At 45.7% G+C, this 16,723-nt stretch overlaps 2 protein-coding genes across 2 annotated transcripts; both read right to left on the bottom strand.

The window, feature by feature from the left end:
• Positions 1-1,194: 1,194 nt before the first annotated feature.
• On the bottom strand, positions 1,195-2,573 carry LOC136481645 (uncharacterized). The gene is made up of 3 exons (XM_066478976.1): positions 2,251-2,573; positions 1,852-2,167; positions 1,195-1,766 (listed from the first exon to the last, which is right to left on the bottom strand). The coding sequence occupies exons 1-3, from the start codon at positions 2,458-2,460 to the stop codon at positions 1,354-1,356; spliced, it is 939 nt and encodes a 312-aa protein (XP_066335073.1). The 5' UTR covers positions 2,461-2,573; the 3' UTR covers positions 1,195-1,353.
• A 2,454-nt stretch (positions 2,574-5,027) lies between these two features.
• LOC136483613 (protein CELLULOSE SYNTHASE INTERACTIVE 3-like) lies at positions 5,028-15,790 on the bottom strand. Its single transcript, XM_066480724.1, has 7 exons — positions 15,597-15,790; positions 13,496-13,623; positions 10,286-13,337; positions 6,741-9,285; positions 6,011-6,465; positions 5,707-5,823; positions 5,028-5,601 (listed from the first exon to the last, which is right to left on the bottom strand). The coding sequence occupies exons 2-7, from the start codon at positions 13,576-13,578 to the stop codon at positions 5,440-5,442; spliced, it is 6,414 nt and encodes a 2,137-aa protein (XP_066336821.1). The 5' UTR covers positions 13,579-13,623; positions 15,597-15,790; the 3' UTR covers positions 5,028-5,439.
• Positions 15,791-16,723: the final 933 nt, after the last annotated feature.

Here is a 16,723-nt window from a genome sequence, read left to right on the forward strand (position 1 = left end):
GCTCCTATCACTTATACCTTTGCCTTGAGCCTTTTGTTTTTCTCTTTCTTCTTTTCAAGTCCAAGCACTTGATCATCACCATGGCATCACCGTCATCATGTCATGATCTTCATTTGCTTCGCCACTTGGAATGTGCTACCTATCTCATGAACACTTTGATAAACTAGGTTAGCACTTAGGATTTCATCAATTCACCAAAACCAAACTAGAGCTTTCAATTGGCCAAGCAGCACACTGCCGAGCCGTATGGACCCTGCCACCATATTTTTAGTGTATGGGGCAAGGGTGGCACAAGCTTGGGCGGAGAACGTTATGGTGGACGAAACTATCGAGTTGATCTTGAAAAGGTAGAGTGTAGTTGCAACGTCCCTCAGATCATGCATGCCCCTTGCTCTCATATGATCACGGCCTACAGGGTTCGCGGGTACAACTATGAGGATCTGCCATATATGTCACCCTTGTATCTCCATTTGAACACCATTAGTATTTGGGAGATGAGCTTCGAGTCATACCTTGACCCGACACAGTGGCCACCATATAATGGTTATGACTACGTGCCGCATTCAAATATAATGTTAATTTGAATATTGTTAATTTGAATACTCTAACCCTTTGTTTATCAATTTGTAACTGGATCGCCCCTCCCACGCCGCACCAGATGTACCCCTTCTTGAGGTGGAGTACGACGACGAGGTTTCCAAGAGGCATACGAGGGATCCTTTCACTCCTGGGACTTAGTTGGTTATGTCGAACTTATGTCGAACGAATATTGTTGTCTGAAACTTGCAACTTGTCAACTTGTGCACGGACTCCATTTATTTGCTTCATATTCGTTTCAACTTGCGCACGGTCGCGGCAGCACTTGTAGTTGTTTATAGCACCGACAACAGCTCTCGTTCAGTTGCAATTGAGGCTGGTCAGCTTCTGTCTATGTCCAGGTACTGCCACGCCGTGGGGCTTAGCGCGTTAGTGTCGCGCCATGGGCTATGGCGCGGCAAAACCTAGACACTGATAGAACCTGGGCTTAGGGTTGGTGCATCAATTTTGTTCGTTTTAGAAATTCTCAACGCATTCGCTATTATTAAAAAAACTTGGAGAGTGACAAACGGATAGGTCGGAGGGTGACAAACGGATGGGATCACTTAAGATTGACCATGGGTAATCCGAGTACATGATACATGGGTACAATACATCAATAGTTCAAATGGAAAACATGACAACACAATGAAAGTTCTGATACACGGCGCAATTCAAAAACCCTTAGTCAGAAACATACTAAGTAAGCAACTCGTCGTCCGAGTACCAATCCTCTACCACAACCCTGTTGCTGTGGATAGGGTCACCTACATTGCCCTAATCTTTCTTTCTCCTATAGTAAGCGGCCTCCGCTTCCTCTATGGCCTGAGTGAAGAACGCGTCGTCTTCATCCTTCGCCTGCAAGCCCACCTCTGCTAGAGCGATGAGCTCGCTCAGTCTGCCAGTGTCGTCCTTAGCCTCCTCCGCCTGCAAGCCCGCCTCTGCTAGAGCGATGAGCTCGCTCAGTCTGCCAGTGTCGTCCTCAGCCTCCTCCACCTGCAAGCCCGCCTCTGCTAGAGTGATGAGCTCGCTCAGTCTGTCAGTGTCGTCCTCATCCTCGTCCCTCTCATCAGACAACACAATCAGTGATTCAACGGTGCGACCAGCTCGCGTTCTGTGCTCATCTAACTTCCTTTCCTCATACCTTGCACGAGCCACCTCTGCAGCATGTTCCTCGCTGCATCCAATCCCTTCATGTATAAAATGCAATCAGTTAGCAAAGCGATTATATTACATTTAAAATCAGGCAACGAAAAAAGGCTTTCAAACACTCACTGGCACATAATGCAACAACATGCTCGTTCAAGACCTGCATCTGTACTCTTGTCTCCTCCCTTGCCTCATTCTTTGCCCTCTCCTCCTTTAACGTCATTCGTCTCTCCAATCCCCATTTGTCAAGCTCAACATCGATCGGGTTACAAATACCGCGCTGTCTAGCAAACTCACGCATCTTGTCTTTGTGATGTTTAACGAATAGGTTGACATAGTAAGGTCCATATCCCATCTTCCGTGCAATTACTTGCTTCCCCTTCAGTTCATCCAAGAACTTAGCTTGACCATCATAGCATTCCCACCTGCATTTCCTAGTGCTCTGTTCAAACGAAAAATTATATCATATATGTATTAGCAAATGAAACAAAATACGATTTCATGTTTACCACAAAAAAAACCAACCTCATCATAGTCAACCATATGGCCGCAATAATGGCCTATTCTAAGCTCCGAAGGGACTAGACCGTAGTTGGATTTAACACCATATTCGCACTTGACTGGAGGTGCTTTGTAAATTAACCTTTCTTTCTTCTTTTGCTTTGCCTTTGGTGGTTCTTTCGGCCATTGGTTCTTAGGATCATACAACCACTCCTTGAAACGACACTTCGCCATTGAAAACACCTAAATAAGGTGACATTAGTACATGAACATATATAGTTCAACATTTCAACACATACACTTTGCACTTACTTCATGTCTGTTTGGACACACAAACTCCAATATATTCTCAGGGTTTATCACAGCTCGATCTCCGCAATCGCACAGAGGAGGTTCCTTGAGTCGTCTAACTGCGGCTAAGTGCTTCTCCTTAGCCGTCATTGGAGGGGGGTTAGGGGGAGGTGGAACCCACCGCTCGAAGTGCTCTCGTGGATGTCGCCCTCTCCACCAATCGTCGAAAATGAGGTACCTGGGGTCAAACTTGTTTGCACCATCGATCCACTGAAAGAAAAAGGATATCTCATGGGCCTACACAACAAAATTCCAACAAAATATTAGTAACCTAGTAATACAAATGAAGAAAAAAACATACGGAAACAATTACTTACATTAAAACGACTGCCTGTGTAGAAGTAACGAGCCGCTGTGTCCGGATGTCTCGATTAAAGTACGTCGGCCGGACGACCACAGTCACAGTTAGGGATAGGGAGGTCAGGAGGGACGGGGCATCTATGCTAGACTCGTCGGGGTACAATTCTCTAGGACGACTCCGTTTTCGCCACAACTGTTCCCGAAACATGTCTTCCATCTAATAAAACGGTTCAAATTAAACATCAATCAAAACAACGCAAATTAATGTAAAATATAATTATTTGCATTGCAACTCAAATAATATAACCAACACTTATAGCAATAAAAATATACATGGTAAACATACTTCTAACTAAATAATTAACCTTAACATTGACAAAATCAAACTAATATCTTCCTCCAAACCATAGCCCATATTTCTCAAACATAATTTTTCTCCTAACCTTAACTCCCATTCATAATATTCCAATCTACCATTCAAACAAAAATAAAAAGTGCGTCATTACCTTGAACGAGGTCGAGGAGGGAGGGAGGCGGCCGGGGAATAGAAGGGAAGGGAGGGAGGCGGCAACGGAGGGCCGGTCGCCGACAGCACTTGGGAGTGGCGGGAGGGCGCGGCGCGGCGGCCAGGCAGGTGGACGCGGCGGGCGCGGCAGGCAGGCGGAACTGGGCCGCGGGCCTTTTATCCGGCTCTATCGCGCCACGGATCAGGGCGTGTCACTGACGCGCCAAGATCGGTGGCGCGGCAGCCCCTGCCACGTCAGCGGTCAACATCGCCCGGTCTTCGCCACGTCATCCTCCCGCCGCACCACCATGCATGGCGCGGCACAGGCTTTTCGTCGCGCCATGGCAATAGGCGCAGCCAAAAGTGTTAGTTTTGAAGGAAAAAAAACAGTGTTAGATTTAAAATTAGTTTATAAAAAGTGTTAAAAATAATAATAATAAAAAATCATCAGAGGAAGGTCTGGTGCGGGACTGCGTGTGTTGCTCGGGGAGAGTGGGACAGGGGAGGGGACGGACCACGGGCCTAGGAGATGACGAGCCTGAGCTCGGTTCGGCCACGAGAGGTAGAGCTTGATGAATTTTGTGGCTGCTATAGCGCCGCCGTACGAGGAAGAAGGAAGTGTCAAACTGGCATTGCACACACAGGCGCGCGCATCTGTGCTAGCTGTGGAGTCAAGTCGCGAGGAGCACCGGACAAGAGCAACAAGAATGGAGTACTAGTACTCCTGCACACACTCTACCGCGCGCGCCCCAGCGAGCGGCGGAGTCAAGTCGCCGGAGCATCGTCGTACTCCTCCCATGGTGGCCCGACGATCGCCCAGAGTGCTCATGTGCTGTGAGTGAGACCTGCCGACGCTGGTAACCAACCATGCATGGTACAGGTACTCGTACATGTCCTGTCCTGTGCACCAATAATTTCATTTCCTGCTGGCTGCATCACTTGTGCTTGGCTGGTACGTGCTACCTGCACGCTCAAGTTTCGTCAGGCACGGCACACTGCGACCTTCTCTATGTTTGGCCAACAAGTACCGACTACTACAGTTGCGCCATTCAAATGCGTCAGCATGTGTGACTGTTGAAACATTGCTCCAGGCTGCTGCTACCAGCAGTACGTACTGGCATGTGGCATGTTTGGTTTGCATGCATAGTGATGTTACCAATTAACGTGAGAGAATAGTTCCCAAAAAAAAACGTGAGAGAATCTCGCCAAACTAACTTAAACTTCTGCCAATGAAAAAAAAAGTACTGCAACATCCTCATACCGCTAGTACGTAGTGGCTATGATGGCATGTGACATAAACTGGATGTAAAAAGTTTGGCGTAGCCAGAACCAAACACGCTACTTAAACATGCCTGACAAAGAGAACAGTGCCAAGCTAAGCTATGGTATCCGGCCCACGGAGAGTACGTTTGCATGACAACGAGAAAGCAAACCCAACATGCCAGTACAGACGAGTCAGGTAGGGCCACACGAGAAGCATAAACAACGTATTAACAAGCGCCACAACACATCTGACGGCATATGGCCTGAGCGGCTGAGCCATGACTGGAACAAAAGCTAGAGCTGAAACGATGCGCATAACATCTGTCCCCAAGGGTAGAAACTAAAAACAATTCAATTACCTCCTAAAATCAGCTGTGAATTAAAAAATCAATGCAATTGACTCGCCTAATTTTCCCGCTGAAAACGGTAGGGCTCAATTGAGGCAACAAGTGCGAACAACGGAAAACACACACCCACGGGAACAAATATCACGCCACACATCACACAGAATGTTACTGTCAGTAGTGTTTGTCCGTACTCACACCAATCTAACACTAAGATATAATTACATTAAATAAATTCACCTGTACAAAAAAAATTACCTGGGTCCAAAACCTGTTACAGCAGCAAGGCTAACAATCCCGAGACGACCTCAATAATTGAATGATGGCGCGGGTTATCTAAGCATCTTAACTTTTCTACATATATAAATAAATGAATTTGGATGATTATGGGGGGCTGATTTACATGGAAGCCAGGAGTATAAGGTTGGCGTCAGGTAAATCAGCCATATGCTACATACTGTTGTCGTTGGATGGCCTATTCGACCATACGATTTCTATCTCTAGGGTTCTTGAGCCGTCCTTACCGCCGTCATGGCTGAGGCTGAAGAACCCGCTGTATACACCCTCGGTGACAACCTTGTCAATCTGGATGGTGACTCTTCCGAGCGTTGACTGCAATGGAAAATATCAACATTTGAGAAATCACACAAAAGAATCACAGGCAAGAAGCCAAGAACCAAGAGAAGAAGACACCATCCTTATGAGTTATGACCATACCTTTCCAAATGTATTTTTGCTTTTGCATATGATGTAAAGCTTCTGCCCTTTAGGGGCGACGTCAAATAACCAGGTGAAACCCTCGTTCCAAGCTGGGCAGATGCTGTGGTTTACCACCTGACGTTCAACACAAATATCAGTAGCCAGAGGCTAAAAAGATGTTAACTAAATAAAATACAACATGCAGCAGAGCGGCAATCCCAGTCTTGCAAGGTACAGCAGCTGGCAATACTGGGTTTCAGAGGAAAAGAACCAACTGCACCACAAATGAATTATATTGAGTAGAATTACCTACAAGAATTACCTTAGTTTGCCTTGGAGGACCATTTCCTATTTGCAGGCAACAAAATGCATTTGTACCCCCCATTGTCTGTTTCAAATTATTCCCACGAATGATGGTCACTGTCAAGCAACCAGGCAAGCAATGCAGCAAACTATCGGCTCTCTCATGAAAACTGGGAGGACATGTCTTCATAAGCATCTGTAGTACAGGTATGGCCTCAGCTGAAATCAGGGACTGGGCTTTAGCTATGTCTTCATTCATTTGCGGCCAAGATTCTTTAAGCAAGCAAAGGGTGTCAAGCACACTCTCCTGGGCAGCCTCATTTCCATCCTTCAAAGCACAAACCAGGTGTGGTATGCACAAGGTTGCCGCCTCAGAAAACCGTACCTTTTTGAAGTTGCTGAATATCACATATATGGACTTCAGAATAATTTCATTGATAGTTGACGTAGACAGCAGCTCTCTCTCTAAGGCAGCTGCAACAAATTGCATTTGACATTAGAGAATAATCAACTCAATCCATCAGTAAGCATTATAGCGCCATAAAGCATTTGCAATTTAATCATTCATAACTTAATGCATCTGTTTTTATTAGATATTCATGTCTATAGTATCAAAGTCAAAATGGCAAATGAAAAACCATTTAACTTTCAAAATAGAAGGGCATGAGACCTCACTCATGAACATGAAGAAATACACATTTGAAATAAAATATCATGGACACAGTTCGCCATAAAGATTGCCGACTCACCAGTGAGAGATCTGATAAGCTCATTCGACACGTATTCTTGCAGTGTATGATTTGAAAATAGGTACTTGATTAGAAGAGCAGCCTGTCCTGAAATATCCACATTTGGTGAAAGAAGCAATTCTTGCACAACCAAAATGCCCCCAGCTTCAGCAACAGCGCGCCTGTTTGTCCTGCTGTGCATCACTAAGCTTTGCAGTGCACAAATAGCAACTGTTGTCATGTCATCCGTAGGCTGGTCCTCAAGAAGGCTTACAAGAGCACGGCAGGCAGACACAGAGTCACTTGCCCTAGCAAGTGCTTCATGCTGGAAAATGTCACCTAGTGCAAGAGTCACCAGAAACTTTGCTAACTGGTTCTTAGACTGAGGGTCTAACAGGTACTGTGAGAGAGGAGCAATAGCATACTTGGCAACTTTTGTTTCACGGACCCTTGAATTGTTTATCAGCGCTTCAAGCAATCTTGCTGCAGATTCGTCACATCGATGGCTCTTCAGGAGCTCCAAGAGTGCACGTACTGCCCCAGCCTCAGCCATGGCCACAGCACAGCGTGAGCTACTTTTCTCTTGAACAAGTAGAGCACTGAGAGCTATCGTGACGGTACTCTCCATGGTGGAGTTCAGCAATCTCACAAGTACAGCCATTGAGACTTTGACATAGTTGTCAGAATTATAACGCAAAACATTGCATAACACAAGTGCTGCAGATTCCCATAATGCTTGACTTGGCTGAGGATCATCCTGGACAATTACCTTTGAAAGTTCAAAAATTCCACCTGCATCGGCTACTGCCTTGGGCCAACTCTGTGAGATGTTTTCAAGTGCTTTAACTGCGGTTTGTTGTAAGCTCAAGATTCCAATACCAGCAAGCTGCACCAGAGGAACAACTGCATTTTTGGTGGTGATGTCCTGTTGAAAATGTTCCTGTTCTAGAAGATGTGAGAGCACCTCAGTGCCAAGTTGCTGAATTGCTTGAGAGGGAGATTCAAGAAATGATATTAAAGGCTCAATTATTTGACTGGGAGTCAACTTCAATGCTGCTAGACTCTGAGGTTTCTCCAGAATATTCACAAGTGCTTGCAAGGCACTGTGCTGGTCCCACATAGTAACATCAGGGCGACGTAAAAGCAAGAAAAGTGGCTCCACCATTTTTGCAGCAGCAGAACTTTTAGCAATGCCACTGTTGTTTGTCAAAATGCGAAGCAATTCAGCAATGGATGAACTAACAGATACAGGAACATCAAGAATCATATCAAGTGCATGCTCAATGATACCAGCTTTAACCATGTCAAGCTTGCAGTTTGGACGGTCCTTGCCCAACTTTATGAGAGCACCAATACATGCTTCAGACAACTGATAGTTTGTACCAGGAACAAAACTGACAAGAAGATCAATAACTTCACTAGTTGCAGCAACCTCTGCATTGTAGTCCTCATCCAGTAATCTGTTTAGAGCACAAACTGCTGGTTCGATAGCAAAACTAGATCCTGATGTCATCAGTGATATCAGGGGTTGAAGACATTCTGTTGCAATTGGTGATGCACGTACAGTTGAGTTCTCAAATAAAATATAGCAGAGTTGAGCAGCATCTTTTTTAAGCTCCAGTGACGAACTGAAGGATAAAATTTTGTAAAGATTTTCAATTGTGTTCCCTTCTACATCAAACATAGCAGAATCCTTAGAGATAGTCCCAGCAGAAAGCTTGATAAGTGCACCAAGTGCTGCCTGCTGTTCTATTTCAGTTCCTGACCCAAGCATGTCAAGTAATGGTTGAATAGCTTGCCGGGCCACTTCGGTGTCCCTTATATTCTCTGCATCAAAGAGTTTCTGCAACGTCCTTACTGCACTAAGCCTAGAACTTCTCGAGCCCAAACGTAAGACAGCTACCAGCTGATTTGAAGTGCTGCGTGATGATTCATGGTAAAGAAGATCAGGATTACTGTATAAAATCCCTAGCAAATTGGTTATAGTAGTTTCAGTTGAGTCTTGAGGGCTTAAAGATAGATACTTAGTCAAGGCATCTAAAGCTCCAGCCTCTGCCATAGCAACTTTATTTGCCTCACTACCTTCCGCTAGTTGAGTCAGAAGGTGCAAAGCAATCAGAGGTGCACCTGGCCTGTCTGGCATTGGTTTAAGTAGATCCACTAGCAAGGGTATGGACCTTCGAGCGGAAGCACCAGTGCAGACATCTTCAAGCTCAAAAAGGCTTCTCAATATTATTTGACTTGGATTGTCTGCCAACTTGAATTCTTTAGCCATTGTAACAAGGTTTGGCATATCAGATTCTACCTGTCCGATCAATGCTACAGCACCTAAAACTGCACCAGAATTTGCAATAGCAAGCTGTATACCTCTGCTCCCAGTGGAAACAAGGCTAGCCAGTGCTTGAGCAGCAAAGTATTTACCGATGATATCATCAGATTTTAGCAAGGATGCTAAAGAAGGTATTGTTCGTGTTATTTCAGAAGATTGAACCACCACTGAATCCTGAAACAGAGTAGCCAACAGAACGGCGCAAGTCCATATATTTTCTGAGTCTTCATACTGTTCCTGTAACATGGAGCAGCTATTACAGCTTGGAAACAGGCATAGCAGTAGAAACAGTAAAATATGGAAAAGACAAGTAATGCAACAAAGAATGAAAGTTATCTGATCTATGGAATGTAGAACAATTCAGCTATGGTAAGTAGACCGCCCTTGCTTGTTCTGTTCTCAGCAGTCAGCACCAATTGAATAGTAAAACTAGTGTGTCTAATAATATTTATATACACATCTGCATCTGGTATCTAAGCAATGGAGTTACCAAGAACAAAGGGTGCAAATCTGGAGCCTAGCGTTTTACTATGCAAGTTGGCATATGAAAATGAAACAGACAGGCAGACCAACCAAATGCTCTCATCTTGCAAAATATAACTTTTTATATGTGGGTGTATGAGTGGACTTCTGTTTCTAGGTAGGAACTTAGCATGATGATTTTTTTATGTATACAGGAACTTTGGGTGGAATCATAAGCAGCATGGAGAAATCATTTCAACTCTTTACTAGAATTTGTCAACTAAACGTTTTAATAACCAATAGTCCAAAATTTAAAAGTCATCATTAGTCTAAAATGGTCATTGGTTTTCTTTTTAATATGTAACATGAAAGACTAGTGACACCATATATAGTGGTGTTACTTGTCAGCAGGTCACCTAAAATTGATCAACAAGCAGCCTGTTACAGGAACCAATTCAGAGTAAATAAGTCCTTTAGACTTGAGTTAAAAACATGGAAAGTGGATGGACATATGAAGTGACCTATCTTTCTTATCCAGCATTACTCAAAACGAGGATGTAAAAATACAGGAAAACTTAGACCTAATACTGTTTGCATGCTAGTCACGATGACAATTCGAAATGGATCTAAGATTTTCACATTACCAGTACATCTGATTACTCAACACAGCAGTACAGCAGTTTGAAGCAGAAAATATCTCGAATTTAGCAACAAGTTACTCAGATAGAGTGAGTCCTATGAAAACAGAAAAAATAAATAAATGTGAAACATGCACCTGTCTGTTAGCAGTATAGCTAGCAAGTCTATCAGATACTGCATCAACGCCATTGAGCTCCATAACAGTATATTTACTCCTTCCATGATGAGAACAAATCAGTGAGAGCAACCATAGTGCAACAGTTTCTTCAGAAACCTTTCCAAGTTCAGGCACACTCAAAACATCCTGCTCATAACTAAGCAAACTTTTTTCCGTGCAAGGTTTCCAAATGTCAATGTCTAGGGATGTTAAAGAGGAACGTTGCTTCAGCATATCAATGAGTGCAGATATCAGATTCTTCAGAAGTTTTGATGCTTCAAGAACATCGATCGACTGTTCTATGCTGTCCCTCATTGCAGATATGAGGATGACTGCACTGCTGATTCTTATTTCCATGTCATTTGACCCTACAACTCTATTAGCAAGAGAAGTGATGCATCCTTGACTTCTGTTTAAATATTCACCAAGTAGAGAAGGTCGGCCCTGACAGAGACTTGCAAGGATTTGAATGGACTTATCTTGAACAGGTGGAAGCCCAATACTAACACAACGAACTAAAGGTTCTAAGCTTTCTGGAAATTCAAGAAAACCAGTGCATAGAGGGGGGCTATAATGTGAACCCTCCTTTGTTGTAGCCATCAATGTAAGAACATCAAGGGGTTCCAAATTTGTAACATTGTCCAAATTGATGCCAGACAGACATACCAACAATGCATGAATTATAAAACAGCACTGCGAGTAATCTGGGAGAACTTCACTGAGGGGAAACTGGTTGACCAACTGACGAAGTGACCGCGACGCACTAATCTTGCCTTCTAAACTCCCCTCCTTGAGCACTCTAGTCAAAGCCAAGACAATGTTGTCATCTAACGCTTCTTTAGCAATCTGTGCATCTGATAGGAGATTTGCTAATGCAGCAAATGCTGTTTCAGCAACATCAATAGATGATGTCTTTGCCATCTCTATAAGAGGTCGCACATCACCTTCAGTTAAGCAAGACATTTTGTTTTTTGACATGGAACTAGCTGAACATGAAAGTGCTCCTAAAGCTCTGGCAGATTGTGTGGCAATCACTTGGTTTCCACTTGTCAAAAGCTTCATGCATGGCTGGACAATTTCATCAATTGCCAAGACATCACAAATATCCTGACGCATAGTGAAAATATCAGCCAACACAGTTGCAGCAATCTCCTGTGTTTCTTCATTTGATGATTCAAGAACAAGAACTAGTGACCTAAGGCCTTTATTAGCTGGGGCTCCACTCTGGATAAGAGCTCTCTGAGGCGCCAGCACAAGGACATGCCCGAGAACTGTAATGACATGAGCCTTTGAGCTCAATGAGTCACTGAGCAGTAATGCTAGTAACTGATTGATCGTAGCAGAATCTGCTGATCGTATCAGCTTCTTGAGTGCTTTAACTGATGCCTCCTGTCCACGAGGGCTACCACTCTTTAGAAGCCAAATTAGTGCCAGAACAGCCCCAGCACTCTCAATACATGCCCTGATATCATCACTGTCAGAGCACATGTTCCACATGATGTAAGCTGCATCCTCCTTTGCTTTTTGAGATCCTGTTTCTAGCAGTTGGACAAGTGGAGGGATACCTCCAGCAGCTGTTATTGCCCACTTGCTGTCATCTACTTCATCACTCAAGATAGCCAATAAGGAAACTGCATATTCCTGCTGCTGCTCACTGGAAAGCCCAAGTAATGATATTAGCAACTGAACCCCTTCTCTCTTTCCAAGAGCCTCCCATATTCCAACACCATCACAACACAAGCTAGTTAAGGCACGAACAAGATGCTCTTGAACATCAGCAGGAGCCATGGTAATCAGCCCGACAAGAACCTTCTTAGAATTAGAGTGATCAAGCCTGTCAGAGAGACAATCATTCCCATATAGACTTGCTAAAGCCTCAAGAATACGATCAAGCTTGCTGTCATGAGATTTTAGGAGCACAACCAAAGTATTTTCAATCTCAACTGGGTCAAAGGATTTACCATCACAGCCATCAAAAACCATCAATGAATAAGCAAGTGCTCCAAGAATGTCAGCAAGGGGAACAGGTGACCGGGGTGCTTGGCAGAGCTCACCAAGGTAAAGCAACAGAGAAGTTGTTCCCCCACAAATATTTGATAAAGCACGGACAGCATGGCTTTGTAGAGAATGACATGTCTCACCCTGCATGCATTCTTTTGAGGGCGCTACAACAGCTCCAATCAGAATAGGAAGGCCTCCTGCATCCACCACAGCTTTCTTTGCAATACCAGACTTGGAAGACAGGGCCTCCAAAGCATCAGCCGCACTTTCACGAACAGAAATGATATTATCTCGGTTTAGAAGGTGAAGGAGAGCCTTAACAGCCCCAGCATCTATAACTTTGGGGATGCTATCACCAAAAGCAGAGATAAACCGTGCCAATAGAGAGGCAGCATTCGACTGTGAAGCAGCATTCTTGGATGAAAGAAGACCAGTAATAATTTCAACACCTCCAGCTTCAAGTGTGGCCTTCCAGTAACCATCTTTGTCCCCACAGAGATTCCTTAAAGCCCCAGTCACAAAGCCCTCAACTACTCTATCTTGGCGAGACCTAGGATTAAGCAAGTCCCACAGAGTTGGCACAACACCTTCAGTCACAAATATTTTCCTGCCTATGTGATCATCTGAAAGCCCACCAGAAGACACTTCATAAATAGCTTCAGCAGCAGCCTTCTTCGCTTCAGCAGATTCAGACTTCAAAAGAGAGATTAAGGGTGGTATACAGCCTCCTAAGAGGACCCTCACACGCAGGTCCTCTTCCTTACAGAGTGCACTAAGTAGAGCTGCAGCATTTACTTTTGCTGCAGATGACCCAACTCTAAGGGTAGATATAAGTAGTGGCATTGCCTGAGAATGGCTACCTATCAAAATCCTTGCCTCCTTTTTTGCTCTGGCCAGTTCAAGTAACCTTCTGGTTGTAGCTTCCTTCCCTGATGGAGATACCATGCTAGCATGGAGGTCTTCCAACAATCGAGCAACAGTGGACATTGCACTTTCAGGATCATCAACTTCTGCCAGGTCACCTTTTTCCCTGTGGAACAACAAATAAGTAACAAGTTATATACTATAGTTAATGTTCAAAAAAAATTTATTTCAAACTGCAACTAGTCAGCTAATCCGTACTCATATGAGTAAGCTATTTCAAAACATTGGGAATGAGTAACAGGTTAAAACAGGAATATGTTATACCTTGATATAGAAGACGATGTTGATGGTGCGGGTGAAGTTGGTTCTCTAGAGTCTCGAGGTTCTGACGAGTTGAAATTTGCCATGATTAGATCTATACCAGCTTTACACCTTGAATTGTTTTATAATTCCTACAGGATAAAAATGGAAGTAATTAGCATAATGAATAATAGTGCCAGCCTGTGTCATTTTTGCATTGACATAAAGGAGAAAGAAGGAAGCAAAAGGAAAAGAGGCATTCCCACTTAATCGTGCAATTACCAAGAGAATAATGAATTAATGTCCGTTTCAAAGCATGCAGCCAGATCCTGTGGAATAATGCATTAATGCATCATAGCACAGTCAGATCCAGTTCTAACAGCAAAACGAAAAGGAGATAGTAGACCCTCTCAAAAAAAAAAAAGGGGATAGTAGTACCATAGCTTAAACATAGTTCAAGGAAATACTACAAAATTCAAGATTGAACCAACAAACTCTCTTGTGACCGTGGCTAAAAATTTCAATCCAAATCTTCTACAAGATCTTCAATCTCAACTACAAATGCATTAATTTTGGTCCATGTAAAACATGAATAAAAGGTTCTTTTTAACCTCAAATCATCAAGTTTCACAAAATCTGGCACGCCGCTTCTGAGTTCTGACAATGAGATGTAGTTGCTTTTATAGGAAATGATCACCGGGAAAGTAGTCAAACACATGAAACATACACGATAACCAAAAATCATGTGAAATGGAGGCATGAAATGAAATTCCACGCATGGTAGGTTCCATGGTAGGCTGGTGGCTTATATCATATGTTGTATCACAGCCACCAACAAGCCCACCATTGCATGGATGGGAAATGAGTCACGTGCAACCACTTTTACGTGCAATTGTATAATCATGCATCCAAACAATCTGATACAGTTGGATCATGACTTGCACTTGAGTTGTACTCAAATGTTTGCACATGTAGCAGCACTCACAAGTAAAGGAGATGAGAAGCACAAGCCCCAACGCTTCCTCCAAGACAGTCCTTTCAAGTAGAGTGTTAGATTTGTTATGGGACAGAAGGTATGTGGATGAGACTTATTGAACTATCTGTAGTTATACGTTCATCAACCAAGCTACTGATTCCACAGGCAACACTTCCTCTTATATACCTTAACTTCAAGAGCACTATGACTATGACAGAGCCAATCCCCCCAATTCTTGAGAGACAGCAATCTCGAGCCCTCACTCACCCAAATTCATGAGGCTAGAAGGCAGGAGCAGCATCTATCCTGGACTCTTTCATTCTGTATTTCTTTCTGTAGATTGTACCATTCTAACTAACCAAGGAAAAAGACTTGTACATTTCCTTAGATGAGGGCAACCGCACCGACAGACACCTTCAGGAAACAAACAAATATACCTTCGCTAGCTATAGAATTCCTGTCCAATTGTGCCTTCCCCCTCCTGAATCCCAACCATCTCCTCCCTTAAATCACTCCACTCTGGCACAGTGCCAGTGACACCCACACCCACCACCGTCCACCGAATCGGTCAGGATCACAGAAACGGCCAAACATCAAGCCCTCCTCCACCTCACCCCTACCGACAGAGCCCCCAGGCGTGAGATCTCGGCCGCCGCATCCAACATTCGGCTACAAGAAAGTCCAACGCGCGTACCGTCGCGCGTTGAAGGTACAGCGCGACCCCCCGACGCCGGGTTAGTGGTGGGGCGGTTGGGCTCCGGGGGCTGATCTCTCCCCCAGACCTTCAATCCCCGGCGGTGGGTAGGTGGGGCGGCGGGGCGCCGCCGGCCGCGGGTGGCGGATGCGGCTGGTGGGCGTAGTCAGGGCGGGAGCAGCACGTCGGGCGGGCCAAGGGAGGGCGGCGAAGCAGTGGCGGTGGGCGGCGGGAGCGCTGGCGGAGGCTGGGATGGCGGTGGTCGGGCGCGAGGACAAGGGCGACGGCGACGGCGAGGCAAGAAGAGGATGGTGTCGCGCGGCCCGTGAGAACCCAGACGGGTCGAGCTCAGCGAAGGCACGGTGGTCCCAGGCGAGTTGCTACAGCTACAATTGGGCGAGCCCGCCCCACACGAGATCGACGGACGGGAGATCGAGAAGGGAGCGTGGACTCACCGTCGGGGGGTGGACGGCGGTGCCCGGCGCCGGCGAGTGGCGCGCGGCGGTTCGTCTGGCTCCACTCGCTCGCCCACTGCGCTGGCGGGGGAGTGAGAGATGTGAGGAGCTGAGGAAGAGCGAGGACGGGACGGGGGTGCCTTTTTTGCGGGTCACTCCTGTCGTTGTCGCGTTATTTCGGAAATGGACAGCCACCTAGGTGTTCAAGGGCCAATTAATTACTGTCCACTTTGGCCGTGGACAGCTCCGATACGGTGTAGTACCTGTAGCACAACTGCACAAGTAGTATACGGAGTAACTTTCTTTGGAGGAAGCTCAATAGTCACATAGTAGAATGGTACGTAGTTCTTCAATACTTATTACTCTGTTCCACGATAACTTACATTCTAGAGTCTTCACGTTAATCAATGCTAGAAGAAAAAAAAACGTAAATACCCTTACTCCCTCCGTCGCACACCACGGCCATCTCCGCCTTCTCCACCGTGGACGTCCCATCGCTGCCGCCCTCACCATGCGGCAAGCAAGATCCGCGTCTTCAACTCCTTCCACATCGGCGCCGTGGATGAGGACGGCGCCAAATCGCCGCCGCCGCGCCATGTGACCCCTCCACACCGAGCAGTGTGGATGAGGGCCGAGCCGGATCTCCGCCATCGCGCCATCCGCGTCCCCTCCGCATCGGTCGTAGTGGATTAGGGACACGTTGATGAAGGAGAAGAAGGGGGAGGGGGCACCGACGAAGGAGAAGAGGAGGGGCGCCAATTAAGGAAGAGCATCTCAACCCCATATCTTATCCTCCAAGCAGTGCCGCCTCCACGCCAACGAAGGACAAGCGGAGAAAGGAGGCGTCGGATCTCGTCGCCCGTAGCCTCATCGGTGGAGGAGAAGAGGAGGGAGTCGCCAGATCTCGGCCACCTTAGCCGCACCACACCGACGGAGGAGAAGAGAAGGGGTGCGTCGGGGTGTCCGCTGGTGCAAGAGAAGAGGAGGGTGGCGTCGGTGCGGGTGAAGAGGAGGGCGGCGTCGATGCAGGTGAAGAGGAGGGCGGCGTCGGTGCGGGTCAAGAGGAGGGCAGCGCTGATGGAGAAAATGAGGAAGGGATGCCGATAATGGGAGGGGGCGATCGAGCG

This window comes from Miscanthus floridulus, chromosome 9, assembly GCF_019320115.1.
Source record: "Miscanthus floridulus cultivar M001 chromosome 9, ASM1932011v1, whole genome shotgun sequence".
Classification (NCBI taxonomy): Eukaryota; Viridiplantae; Streptophyta; class Magnoliopsida; order Poales; family Poaceae; genus Miscanthus; species Miscanthus floridulus.

What these genes read in the sequence shown, in the direction of transcription:
- LOC136483613 (XM_066480724.1), bottom strand. Translation starts at nt 13,578, where the DNA reads ATGGCAAATTTCAACTCGTCAGAACCTCGAGACTCTAGAGAACCAACT. An exon ending in GCTATACTGCTAACAGACAG is followed by an intron (nt 9,286 to 10,285) that starts GTGCATGTTTCA and finishes TCCATGTTACAG; the next exon opens with GAACAGTATGAAGACTCAGA. An exon ending in GCTTATCAGATCTCTCACTG is followed by an intron (nt 6,466 to 6,740) that starts GTGAGTCGGCAA and finishes AATTTGTTGCAG; the next exon opens with CTGCCTTAGAGAGAGAGCTG.
- LOC136481645 (XM_066478976.1), bottom strand. Translation starts at nt 2,460, where the DNA reads ATGGCGAAGTGTCGTTTCAAGGAGTGGTTGTATGATCCTAAGAACCAA. An exon ending in ATATGGTTGACTATGATGAG is followed by an intron (nt 2,168 to 2,250) that starts GTTGGTTTTTTT and finishes TCGTTTGAACAG; the next exon opens with AGCACTAGGAAATGCAGGTG. An exon ending in TGTTGTTGCATTATGTGCCA is followed by an intron (nt 1,767 to 1,851) that starts GTGAGTGTTTGA and finishes TTATACATGAAG; the next exon opens with GGATTGGATGCAGCGAGGAA.